This window comes from Scyliorhinus canicula, chromosome 6 (genome assembly GCF_902713615.1).
Source record: "Scyliorhinus canicula chromosome 6, sScyCan1.1, whole genome shotgun sequence".
Lineage (NCBI taxonomy): Eukaryota > Metazoa > Chordata > Chondrichthyes > Carcharhiniformes > Scyliorhinidae > Scyliorhinus > Scyliorhinus canicula.
Window position 1 is genome coordinate 17,232,928 of NC_052151.1, and position 12,999 is coordinate 17,245,926.

The window sequence follows — 12,999 nt, forward strand, 5'->3', positions numbered from 1 at the left end:
CGACAACACTTTGGAACTTTGGTGGACCATGGAAATGAACTGGGTGCATTTATTTTCATGATCTGCCTTTAGTTCCAAAAATAGTACCTCAGTCAACCTGTGACTGCAGCCCAAGATACTGGAAGGAACTGGTTAAGCTCATGGTATATAGCGACCAAAACATAATACAAACAGATATTGCAACATCTGGGAACTTTGCTTTTCTAAATCTTAATCACCTGTATTAAAAACACCTGAATAAAAAGTTTAAAAGGACAGTTAAATGAATAAAATTATTAAATTTATGACACCAAGTCTGTCATCCATCCTCTTGCAAATTTTAAACTGAAAATGAAGTTAGACGAGGCAAATGAGGGCAACTCATTGAAGGTGGAGGGGGAAAAAAGATTATTTATAGGGGTTTCAGAAGAAGGGCAACTTCTAATGCTGAACTGTAAGAATAGGTTAATTTTGCATTACTAAGACAAAGTCCTTACAAATATAATGTATAGCAAATAAATAATAGTATTAATATCCTGTTAGCTGTTTAGAAGAACTATCTGGAAATATAGGAAAACTGTCTGCAGTGAATGAACTTTTAAAAGAGTAATAAGTACCACAACAGAGATCAGCAACTCCCGAATAGAGAACATTTGACAAGGCCATTCCACCCAGACAATTAGAGCATCCTTTTTAGTTAAAATATTCCGAATACTTCAAAATAAAAACGTTTGTCAACTTTAGCTGTACTTCCAAACCTTTGTGCAAAGTTTAGTGCTAATTTTTAAAATGCTATAAGCAATTCGCATATGAAACAGGAGTTCACAATCTTCTCCAAATAAAAATACTGAAGGTTAATACAACTTGGTTACCAATTGGAAATAAGACAACAACCATGTGCTGAATTACCCGATCTTAGGATAGTGGCAGAAGCTATGGTTACCTGAGACAATGCAAGTGTCAGCAAGAGGAAAGGTGAATAGAAATGGATGCACCGTGGTACCTGCAGTGGTCGACTGGACTGCCAGCACACACTTAAGCATCACAAAGATAGCAGAAGGTGCCTGGGATTGTGAAACTGCATTACTGCAAAGTCAATTAATTTAAAAAAAAAATGTTTATAGAGCTAAAAATGTACACCTCAACAAGAGGGGAAAGGGAGGAAAAAAAAATCAATAATACATAATAGTTTTGAGAGTTGTGTATTAGCATTGTCTGGGTTGCAGCTAGGAAAATGAATCAGTATTCTACATTATGACCCAGTACTTAACAAATTTTTTGCTTAGTTAACTCGTATTTATGTTAGTTGGCATAATATAGTTTCTGTTGATCTCTATAACAAGTGATTTATAATAGGTTTAGTAATTCAGATTATACAGTTCTTTATGCAGTAGGCAAAGCAACTCCCATCAGACTTTCAGTTAAAAATCAGTGCAGAATAATATAGACCTGGGAAGCAATAAGGCAACAACCTATAATCAATGCACAACTGCCATCTATTCTATAGGATATACAACAGTATCAGGCCACTCAGTCTAACCAGTTTATGCTTCAATCAAGCTTTCTCCCACCAATCGTAGAAGGTTGCCAGCCATCACCTGACTCTTGGGTCAATGATATGACACAAGCAAATAGAGGTTATTCATTATTTAGCTATTGGCAAAGTCAGCTTGCAGCATTAATGACACTGCCTATAAAAAGATAAAACAAATTTACACAATCTCAGTGATAAAGATTAAGAAAGGATATGATAGTTAAAAAAAATAAGCGTGATGTCTATTGCATTCAAACAGCTGTAGGAATAACAGTGGTGAGTGAACGAGCACAGGAACAAATAATTAAATTTGGTAATTCTTAATTTTTGTACAGCTGGGATCTTTCAGATATAGCTCGTGATACACAAGACCCAGTACGTGTGTCATGTTGTCTACTTCATCTACCCAGAATGTGGCAAAATCAACATTTTATCTGGTTTAAATTAAAACAAAGTACTTGACAAGGTCAAGGATGACATTCTGGCATCTGAGCTCCTTGCTCTCAATTCTTGCACGTGGTTTACGAACGACAAAAGTTACATTTGTGCAGCTGCTCCAAAACTCCACTATCCTTCAATCCCATAATTGATACAGTAGAATTTATGGCTGAGCTGATCACTGGAAGCAGTTCTACTTCAGTTAATGTTTACCAAATCGACTACAGATTAAGTATGGAGAAGGACCTGGAATTCAGGGAAATGTCACTGTACAATGTGTCAATCGCTCAAAAATTATTACATGAGAGGTGCATAGTTCAAATAGCTCCAACCTAAGCTTCCAAACAGGTCAAAGGTGATGCAACTTCCTGGAAAATACCAGACAGGTAAAATTATCTGTGCGTCTCACTACAAGATCAACAGATGGATTCAAATCAAAGGAGGTTTTCTAACTTATTTGATTTTATTTCCCTAGAACACTAATCTCAATCTTCTGTCTCAGGATGCCATATCCCCCTAGAAACTCATATCTAGGAGCAGTCATTCAGCTGAATGTTTCTCTTTGGAACTTTATTCTGACACGGGCAAGAAGAGATTTAGACATGGCATTGTGTCTGCAAGTAATTCAATAAATGAAGCAGATCTAGAATGGTTTCATTATAAAGCGGATATGGAATCAAAAGTAAGTTTCCAAATTGCATACCCTCGGCATAAATTTGAGCAATACGGCAGGATCAGGTCTTGTAACATTGCTCATGGGGTACATCACATTTGGCAAGTTCCATAAACTGCTAGACTCGGCCGGTGTTCACAACCATAATGGAATTTAAAAAAAATATTAACATCGCCGCATCTAGAACAAGCTCTTTCATTATGAAGCAGTTGGACATTGGGAATTATCTTAAGGCCCAATTCAAGGCAAGGCAAGCTGGCCAAAAAACAATGTAGGTGCACCCTCACTACCCTGCTGTACTGATCACATTGGGAACCAGTGCAGGTAGCTTGCCAGATAATTTAGGAGAGAAGGAGGATGACACTGCACTTTATGCTTTATGCACTTTATGGGGGGTGAAAGAGGAAAATCTGTACTAACTTTATAGTTGATTGTTGGGAAGAATGTTTCCCGGGGTATTTGATACAAGTTTGAATAAAATGCGCTTTAAAAAAAAACTTCTTGTGGAAGCAAACTTGGGAGGCTACTTTCTGATTGGGGGAATAAAGGGATCAATAGATATTTTTCCAGAACTTCACTGCCCAACTTGACAGGCAAATGTTGTGGTCAGTTTAATGTTGGAACAATTATATTTCTGGTTTGGGCTGTTTCGGGAGGGCTGGTAGGTAATTAGTTTGTTGCTTTTTCTTAATTGGAGTTTGGAGCAGGGAAATATGCAAATAAATAAGTAGTTCAAAAATATATCCACATAAGATATACTTTCACTCAAGTTAGCAAATGCCTGCAAATAATAATCTTAAAGTAAATAATGCAGTGACAACAAAAATAAAACACTTTGTTTACAATGCATTTCAATTGCGTAAATTTAGAAGTACAAAAAAAATTAAAGGTCAGAGCTGTTTTAAGATGATTAAAGGAAGTGATTGGGTCATATAATAGAAACTATTCCCTCTGGTGGAGAGTGTCCAGACATGATAGCATGACACAATTAGAACTAGGCTTTCATGGGTGATGACATGAAGCACTTCTTCACACAAAATGGTAGGAGAAATCTGGACCTCTTTCCTGTAAAACATTGTTGAGACTGGGGGTCAACTGAAAATTTCAAAACCGAGATTGACAGTCTCCTTGCTAAACAAAAACTGAGGACGGGACAAGGTTGGTAAATGGACTTGAGACACAGGCCTTGCTTAATGGCAGAATGGGCTTGTGGCTGGTAGCCAGGAAGAGAACAAAGTTTTAATACACTAGTTAGAGGGAAAGTTTAGTCAATCATGGATCCCTTGTACTCATGATTTATATGAAATGCACATTGGGGGTTTACAGCAATTTGAAATTTGTGCAGCCAAAACATGAACATTAAACAGACTTTATCATACAAATGTATTGGGGAGCAAGAACTGCTTTTCCTTCTCCACTTAGAAAGAATTCCTGAAGTGCATAAAGTGGCCACCTGTACCAACCGTCTGAAAAAATACCCTACACACGCCCCTCCCATAACCCATCTAACCTGCACATCTTTGGACTGTGGGAGGAAACGGGAACAGCCAGAGGAAACCTATGCAGACACAGGGAGAACGTGTAAACTCCACAGTCATCGAAAGCTGGAATTGAACCTGGGTCCCTGTCGCTGAGGCAGCAGTGCTAGCCACTGCCACTAACTTTGCATTATTTTGTCTGGCGTACGTGGGCCCCATACTTTAAGGATGCACTTTATATATGTAAACAATGCGTGGAACTGAAAGTTACAGTGCAGTTTGCAGCATGTTCTATACTGGAAAAGGAGGCAGTGCAATTTAAACAACAGCTGACATTAACCAGCCTTCAAACAAAGTAGCTTATGACAGTAATTGGACATAGGCACTTAGAAATGACATGCAATCCACACACTTTACAGGGATATATAATCTAGTACACGGGATTACTCTAACAGCTGACACGAACATGGTTGGTTAAATGGCATCCTTGTGTGCTGCAAAGTTAGTTCCAATTCCCAAACCACAGCAGACCTTGATCAAAATGACCGTCAAATAAGACTGAAAGAAATGTTCTCTTCATGTTGTTTTCCATACCACTCCTAAATCATTTCAGTAAGAAACTTCTTAAATGCCTGAAACAGCCAAGGTGCCATAAATCTCCAATATATTCTAACAGAGATTAGAGTTATTCTTGGCTCTATTGCAGCAGAGAATATGTTGGTGAGTTCACTATAGCCTCGTTATAAACAAGAAACCCACCTTTATACTGTATACAAATAGTCCATTCATTTCCAGATAGTTCAGAAGTGTTATCTAACACAGAACAAATTTAGTCTTGATAGTACAAAATGATAGCTGATCAATGGCCTTTAGCATTGAATCATAAAGCATGGATGGAGATCATTCCATCCATCATACCTGTTGCAGCTCTTTGAAAAGAACGATCCCATTTGGTCCTACTCTTTTCCTTTATCTCAACAATTATTTCCATTTCAAGTATTGATCCCTTTCGAAAGTTATTATTGCATCTGCTTCCGCCATACCTTAAAATTATTTCTTCCAGTAACCAAACCTTCTGCCGATGGAAACAATTTCTCCTTATTCGTTCTATTAAATATACCAATCTGATTTACCCTAAAGAGAACAATCTAAGCTTCTTCAATCTCTCTAGTTCCATCCGAGTAAGTTTTTGGTGTCGTCTTGTCATGGATAACCTCTCTAAATTGTTGGTGCCAAGAAATTCTTCCTGAAGCATGACTCAATTGACTGCAATGACTGGGAAGAGTTTGCACCAGCTGTTGAAGATGGCAGCAACTTATCCCTCAAGCTGCATCACACTTCAAATCATGATGTCTTAAATGGTGGAGAAGAGCAGCGGAAGGGAAGGAAGGAAACAAATCTTGTACTTCCGATCCCACTACCTTGTGGGACATCCTGCCCACGTGCCCAATGATCTATGTCAAGAATTAACACATTACTTTGGGCAGGACGGTTGCACTGCTGCTTCACAGCGCCAGGGCCCAGGTTCAATTCCCGGCTTGGGTCACTGTCTGTGTGGAGTCTACATGTTCACCCAGTGTCTGCGTGGGTATCCTCCGGGTGCTCTGGTTTCCTCCCACAAATCCCAAAAGACGTGCCGTTAGGTGAATTGGACATTTGGAATTCTCCCTCAGTGTACCCGATCAGGCGATGGAATGTGGCGGCTTGGGGCTTTTCACAGTAACTTAATTGCAGTGTTAATGTAAACCTAATGCAAATTTGTGACAATAAAGATTATTATTATTATTATTATTAATAATAAAAATGACAGGCTCTCTGAAACTACACAGGTTAAGACTTGACCATTTTTCTTGTAGTTTCACATGGAGGAGTCATTGGTTTCCTACTTCAACCCTTACAACTGCACCCCTTCCTCAAGCCACCGCACCAGAGTATAAACAAAATCCTGCAAAAACAGAAAAGATTAAAAAAATGAAAAACTACTATTATCGTGATGAGGGTGGGTGGAAGGTACAGAGCGAGAATATTTCTAAAAGGGCATTTTCTCCGTTTAGCAGAACGTTTTCATAAGGAATCTCCGCTTTCCATCATTCATTTTTACACAGAGCGCAGTGGGTGCCTGGAACTCGCTGCCAGAGGTGGTGGTGAAAGCAGGGACGATAGTGATGTTTAAGGGGCATCTTGACAAGGATGGGAATAGAGGGATATGGACCCCGAAATGTAGAAGGTTTTAGTTTAGACGGGCAGCATGGTCGGCACAGGCTTGCAGGGTCGAAGGGCCTGTTCCTGTGCTGTACTTTTCTTTGTTCAAACAATGACTTGCTTAAGAGAGGAGTACAAGTTTTCAGTTAACAGTAAGTTAGGAGGTGCAGTAAGTTGTGTGATGGGAGGTGACATTTTTCTTTATTCCTTTGTGGGATATGGCTGTCGCTGGCTGGGCCAGCATTTATTGTTCATCCCCGAGGGTATTTAAGAGTCAGCCACATTGCTGTGGGTCTGGAATCACATGTCGGCCAGACCAGGTAATGATGACAGATTTTCTTCCCTAAAGCACAATTGGGACATTGGTAGATTGAGTGGGTGGGCAAGACTTTGGATCTGATGAAATAAATTGGCACATTTTTGTAACTAGGCACTATGGATGAATTTGATAGTCAAGTACACAATCAGCAAAAGGTCGTATGGAGGTACAAAAAGAGAGCAAATTTAAGAGCAATTTAATATGCCTTCAAAATGATGACTGGAGGGAAGCTGTTTCCATTGAAACCCAGAACACATGTAAGATAAATGGCAAGAACCAAAAGGGATTTTGTATTTTCTTTTTAAACGCAATGATCTGAAAAGCATTGCCTGAAAGTTGGTGGAGGAAGCAGATTTATCACAGTGGGCTAAATAGCTGGCTTGTAATGCAGAACAAGGCAGCAGCGCGGGTTCAATTCCCGTACCAGCCTCCCCAAACAGGCGCCGGAATGTGGCGACTAGGGGCTTTTCACAGTAACTTCATTGAAGCCTACTGGTGACAATAAGTGATTATTATTATTAGATTCCACAGTAAGGGAAAATAGGATAAGTACACGAAAAGTAAAAATTTGTGGGGTTATGTGGAAAAGGGGGAGTGGGACTAATTAGTTATACAGGTCTTTCAAAAGGCCTGCACTGGAACAATGGGTTAAAGTCCTTCAATGTTGTACAATTCTCCAAAAATACTCATGGAATTTAGGCTTTTATCTCAAGAGGGGTGGAATACAAGGCAAAGAAACGATGCCGTAGTTGGAAAGCCTTGCTCAGAACGCAGCAAAAGCAGTGTTCAGTTCTGAACACTCTGGAGGCCACAGATTCAAGAGAAAATTACAAAGGTTTAAAGAAGATACATGAATTTGATTAGATCACCCCTTCAACCTTCAAAACTCCGAGAGCAAATCAAGTTCTTTAAAAACGATACTGACATTTGGCATGGTGGATGCAGACAAACGTTATTCAGGTGAGTAATCCACAGCTAGGGCACAAAACCGTAAAACCTATTTAACCTTAGGACTTAATAGCTAGGCTATTCAAGCATGAAGAAGAAGCACTTTTTCAAACAAAGTACCGTAATGATCTGGTTAACCTCTGTGGAAGGCTATACATGCAGGGTCAGCTGCAATTTTCTAGGCTAGGATTGCCAGATTGTTAGATAGACTATAAGGGATAGGGAAAGAAGCAGGTAAAATAGAGTTGAGTTACAGGTCAGCTGTAATCCAATTGATTAGCAGAGTAGTCTTTAGGGGATAAATGGCCTTCTCCTTTCGATTCGGTGCTCTAGATACAATAAGTGTTTCCGCTGTTGACATAAAACTGGTGAAGTACAAGCATCCTTTCACTGCAAACTTTAGGAAATTGAAAATGTGCTGTTAAAACATAAGAATATCATGCAAAACCATTACCTGTCAGCATCGGAGACCAGTGCAAGGCGCCCATAATCCCAGGCTACCTTCCGTAAAATGGAGAATACAAACAGCAACACCTAAAATAAAAGAAAAAATGTTTTAATAAACCATGTGTGCTAGCAATAACTATATTACATTCCACATTTAAAGACAGTTATAAAAAAGACAATTCATGCTGCTTCTAGAATTCAGCCCTTTACATCATGCCGCAATAGTTCCCTCAATCAAGTATCAGAATGCACATTTTCTCCAGACTGTAGACCTCAAGATCTCTCATATGTCACTGCAATTTAATCATCTCAGGAATTGCTGGCGTTATTTACAACAATTGTTCAATATGCTGATGTAATGCATTTGTATTATAGTGTACGTGGTATACTAAACATTAAAGGTAATGCTGCCATAGTCCCAGATGACAATAGGCTGCTTTCCCATTTGAGGGAGAGCGCTGACTGGTGGTGGTTTAATCTGAGGGTCACCGCACCTCAAGCAAGAAAGAAGTTAAGAAGGGGGGGCCTTCATGAATAACCTCAGCTGGTACAGGAATTGAACCCACACTGCTGACCTTCCAGCTGCTGAGCCAAGTGAGCTAAACCATTTTAAGGAACATCGAGTGGAAGAGTGGTGGAGCAGTTCAAGGAGGATATTGTCAAGCTTGGTGTCTAGACAGTAGAAGGTGCCAATACTAATGGGATATTGTAAAAAGTCTTACAACACCAGGTTAAACTCCAACATGTTTGTTTCAAACAATAGCTTTCGGAGCACTGCTCCTTCCTCAGGTGAATTCACCCGAGGAAGGAGCAGTGCTCCGAAAGCTAGTGTTTGAAACAAACATTTTTAAAAATAAATTTAGATTACCCAATTATTTTTTCCAATTAAGGGGCAATTTAGCGTGGCCAATCCACCTACTCCGCACATTTTTGGGTTGTGGTGGCGAAACCCACGCAGACACGGGGAGAATGTGCAAACTCCACACGGACAGTGACCCAGAGCTGGGATCGAACCTGGGACCTCAGCGCCGTGAGGCGGTTGTGCTAACCACTAGGCCACCGTGCTGCCCTTTGTTTGAAACAAACATGTTGGACATTAACCAACGACGAGTCAGATGTAAGACTTCTTACTGTGCTCACCCCAGTCCAACACCGGCATCCCCACATAATGGGATATTGGCTTAAAATGTTATATTTGGACCCTTCCTAAGACACGGTGCTATGCACCAAGCCAGGAAACCTTGTACCCTGACTGTATATGGTACAATGAGTAGTTGACGAGCTTCACCAAGTGGCTTGGGCTGTGGGAACCCTGGCAATTGAATACAGAGAATGTAAAGAGTAGAATTTGCACTGCTGCGCTCATTCAATCAGTAAGAATAAACTCCTCCTCCACAATAGTCCTCAATACCGGGGCCCCGCAAGGCTGCGTACTTAGCCCCCTACGATACTATACTTCCTGTACACACATGACTGCGTGGCAAAATTTGGTTCCAACTCCATGTACAAATTTGCTGACGATACGACCATAGTGGCCCAGATGTCGAATAACGACGAGTCAGAATACAGGAGGGAGATAGAGGAGTGGTGCAGCGACAACAATCTATCCCTCAATGCCAGCCAAACTAAGACTTCAGGAAGCAAAGTACTGTACACACCTCTGTCAGCATCAATGGGCAGAGTGGAAATGGTTAGCAGTTTCAAATTCCTAGGGGTGCACACCTCCAAAAATCTGTCCTGGTCCACCCAGGTTGATGTCACCACCAAGAAAGCACAACAGCGGCTATACTTCCTCAGGAAACTAAGGAAATTCGGCATGTCCACAATAACTCTTACTAACTTACAGATGCACCACAGAAAGCATCCTATCTGGCTGCATCACAGCCTCGTATGGCAACTGCTCGGCCCAGGACTGCAGGAAACTTCAGAGAGTCGTGAACACCGCCCAGTCCATCACACAAACCTGCCTTCCACCCATTGACTCCATCTACACCTCCCGCTACCTGGGGATAGCGGGCAGCATAATTAAAGACCCCTCCCACCTGGCTTACTCACTCTTCCAACTTCTTCCATCGGGCAGGAGATACAAAAGTCTGAGAACACGCACCAACACTCAAAAACAGCTTCTTCCCTGCTGTTACCAGACTCCTGAATAATCCTCTGATGGAGTGACCTCATTAACACTGCACCCCTGTATGCTTCACCCAATGCTGGTGTTATCTAGTTACATTGTGCACCTTGTGTTGCCCTGTTATGTATTTTCTTTTATTTCCTTTTCTTTTCATGTACTTAATGATCTGCTCACAGAAAAATACTTTTCACTGTACCTCGGTATACGTGACAATAAACAAAAAACAAACAAATCTGTCATATTACAGCCTAACTTTTGTTTGTCCTACCAATGGTTTGACCATGCTCCAGGTGTGCAACTTTCCTGGAAGATCAGTCTCTGGCAATGGGTCAGAAATTAGATTCACAACTGAAAACATTCTCCTAGTTCAATGGTAGTAATGGTGATTGTCTGGACCATCTTCCATAGTGTGGTGAATGATATTGATCAAGTCAGTGATTGGGAAACGGTCTTCTTATTGTCATTCGAGTGGATCTACCAATAGGCTGCAGTTAGGAAGAAAACCTGTGATGGCGCCAAGAGAAAGGGGAGGCAGGGGAAGGTGATCACTAAAAAGAAATATGCCAGACTAGCATTTCCTGATCTTTTTCTAGTATGGCTGGATCTTTAGACATAACAAGCACTAATGACCTGGAACATTCGGCCTGAGGATCGTACAGTTGTAAATGGAAATTGAACAGTCAGTTGAGGGAAATAAACATGCAGATAAAGCAGGGAAATGGGACTGAAAAGTACTCCATGGGGAGATTGAAAGGACCCAATGAGCTGAATGGCCTCCTTCTGTGCCATTTTGACTCCATGATTCATCAGCCTCTCCAACACTTTGTTCTGATTCAAGGCTTTCAACTGCATTATGTTGCAATGCTAATTTTAATTTGCCCCTTCAATTTACTACAGGGCGAGACAACATTCTGCTCCACAGGTCTTGGTCCCTCTCAACAAAAATGTAGCATTTTCTACATTTATATTTTCATGTGGTTATAAGGCACTGTCTAACCTCAAAACTAGTTTTGTTGTGCCTCTACACTTGGCAGGAAGCTTGTAAAGCTCCTAGTCACCATGGTCAGACACAAGGTATTACATTGGCATTTGAGTGGAGCATGGAATCAGCTGGAAGGGCATGAGTGAGATGCATGAACCTTTCAATTACTTTGTTGTTTACGGCTATGGTCTCCGATTAAAAGTCATTCTTTGCAAAACTTGTGGTTAAAGGCAAGGCTAGCAAAGAGGCAACTTTTTGCATGGCGAAACAGAAACCATTCGCCAATGGCAAAGTTATCAAGGAGGCTATGACAGTTGTTGTTGGCATTTTGTTCAAAGACATTAAAAGCAAAGATGAAATTATGACAGCCATCAAGAGCATGCCACTTGGCGCTTTAACAATAGCCAGAAGGGTGGATTCGTTGTCCGAGGTATTACCTCAGCAAATACACCAAGACTCTCCAGGCTGAGAATGTTTTTTTACTGAAGTTTGGTGAATCAGTACATATGACAGATACGGCCCAGCTGATGGCATCCAGCAGATGGCAACCAAAGACTCAATAACAAAGGAGAACTTTCTCAACCTTTTGCCATTCACAGAAGACAAGAGGCCAGGTTGTCTACGATTAATTCAAAAATTTCCGATCAAGAAACTGGTTCAATGGTGCACCGTCAATGCTGGGTGTCAATGCAGGCTTTTTTTGCACTTTGCAGAAATGATCTAAATTCCACTCCTTTGTCACTGGGTTATCCACCAACAAGAGCTAGTGAGCAAGATTATTGATTTTCCCATGTAATGACAGTTGTTAAGATCATCAACTCAATTTGTGCTAGAGCCCTGCAACGTGGCTTTTTCAAATTGTTACTTGATGAGTTTGATGCCAACTATGATGAGCTAATCCTTCATGCAGATGTGGTTAAGTCAAGAAAAAGTCTTCCAGAGATTTTTAGATCTACTCCCTGAAATTATCACCTTTCCTCAATCAAGAATGAGGTGTACAGCGAGCTGTCAAATAACCCGTGGTTGCTAGACTTGGTATTTCTTACGGACATAAAAGTGTGAAACTGAACTAGCTGAATAATGGATTTCAGGGGAGGGACAGAGACTTGTCACACATGATCAAGTAAGAAGTCCTACAACACCATAAAGTCCAACAGGTTTATTTCAAATCACTTTTTTAATCACTCTTCAACTTGGCCTGAAGTATCATAGACAGCACTCGATGTGGTGGTTTCCTCCAGCTAGCCATAATAAGCGGCACACAGATGTTACATGGGAAGAGTAAAGAGTCGTGGTGTCTCCGGGTGGGGTTGGCCTCAATTGGGCTTCTTCATAATCTTCCGGGGACACATGGTAATGTTGATATGCTACGTACGATTACCTATCGCTAAAAATATGCATAATTTCTAACATAAGGGAGATCAATCTTGAAAGTCCTTGGGTGAAATATCAGTACCTTGATATGTTCAGGAAATTGAGTAGGGAGTTGTTAATGCCAAGCCACTTGCCTCGAGTGCCCATCATGAAGCTGAAATGCTTCACAATCAAACCACCAATCAATTTCTTAATTTCCAATTCCAGATGTTGATATTTGAGCATTTTAACTTGCCAGGCCTTCTCTAAAGACATGTCGTTATCCTCATAGCAGATTGTGACATCCACTACTGCTGCCTTCTGTTCTATTTTGAAGATGATATCAGGCTTCCATAAGGAGCTATCCTGGGCCAAAAGCCGAGGTTCTAGGTAGGGAGTCCAACCATATTTGGGTACGTGCATGCGTAGATGGTCCAGAATCTTGTTGTGCCTTTTGATTCTGGCCATCTGCACAAATGGACGGCATCCAGAAATATGTGCAAGTGTTTCATTCC

The 12,999-nt window shown here is 40.8% G+C and overlaps 1 protein-coding gene across 3 annotated transcripts in view; it reads right to left on the reverse strand.

The window, feature by feature from the left end:
• Positions 1–12,999, reverse strand: part of LOC119967011 (CSC1-like protein 2) — a 235,052-nt gene that overhangs the window by 108,176 nt on the left and 113,877 nt on the right. For all 3 annotated transcript variants that reach the window (XM_038799002.1, XM_038799003.1, XM_038799004.1), the window contains exon 3: positions 8,026–8,105. In XM_038799002.1, coding sequence (XP_038654930.1) covers positions 8,026–8,105 — 80 coding nt within the window. The remainder of the gene's footprint in view (positions 1–8,025; positions 8,106–12,999) is intronic.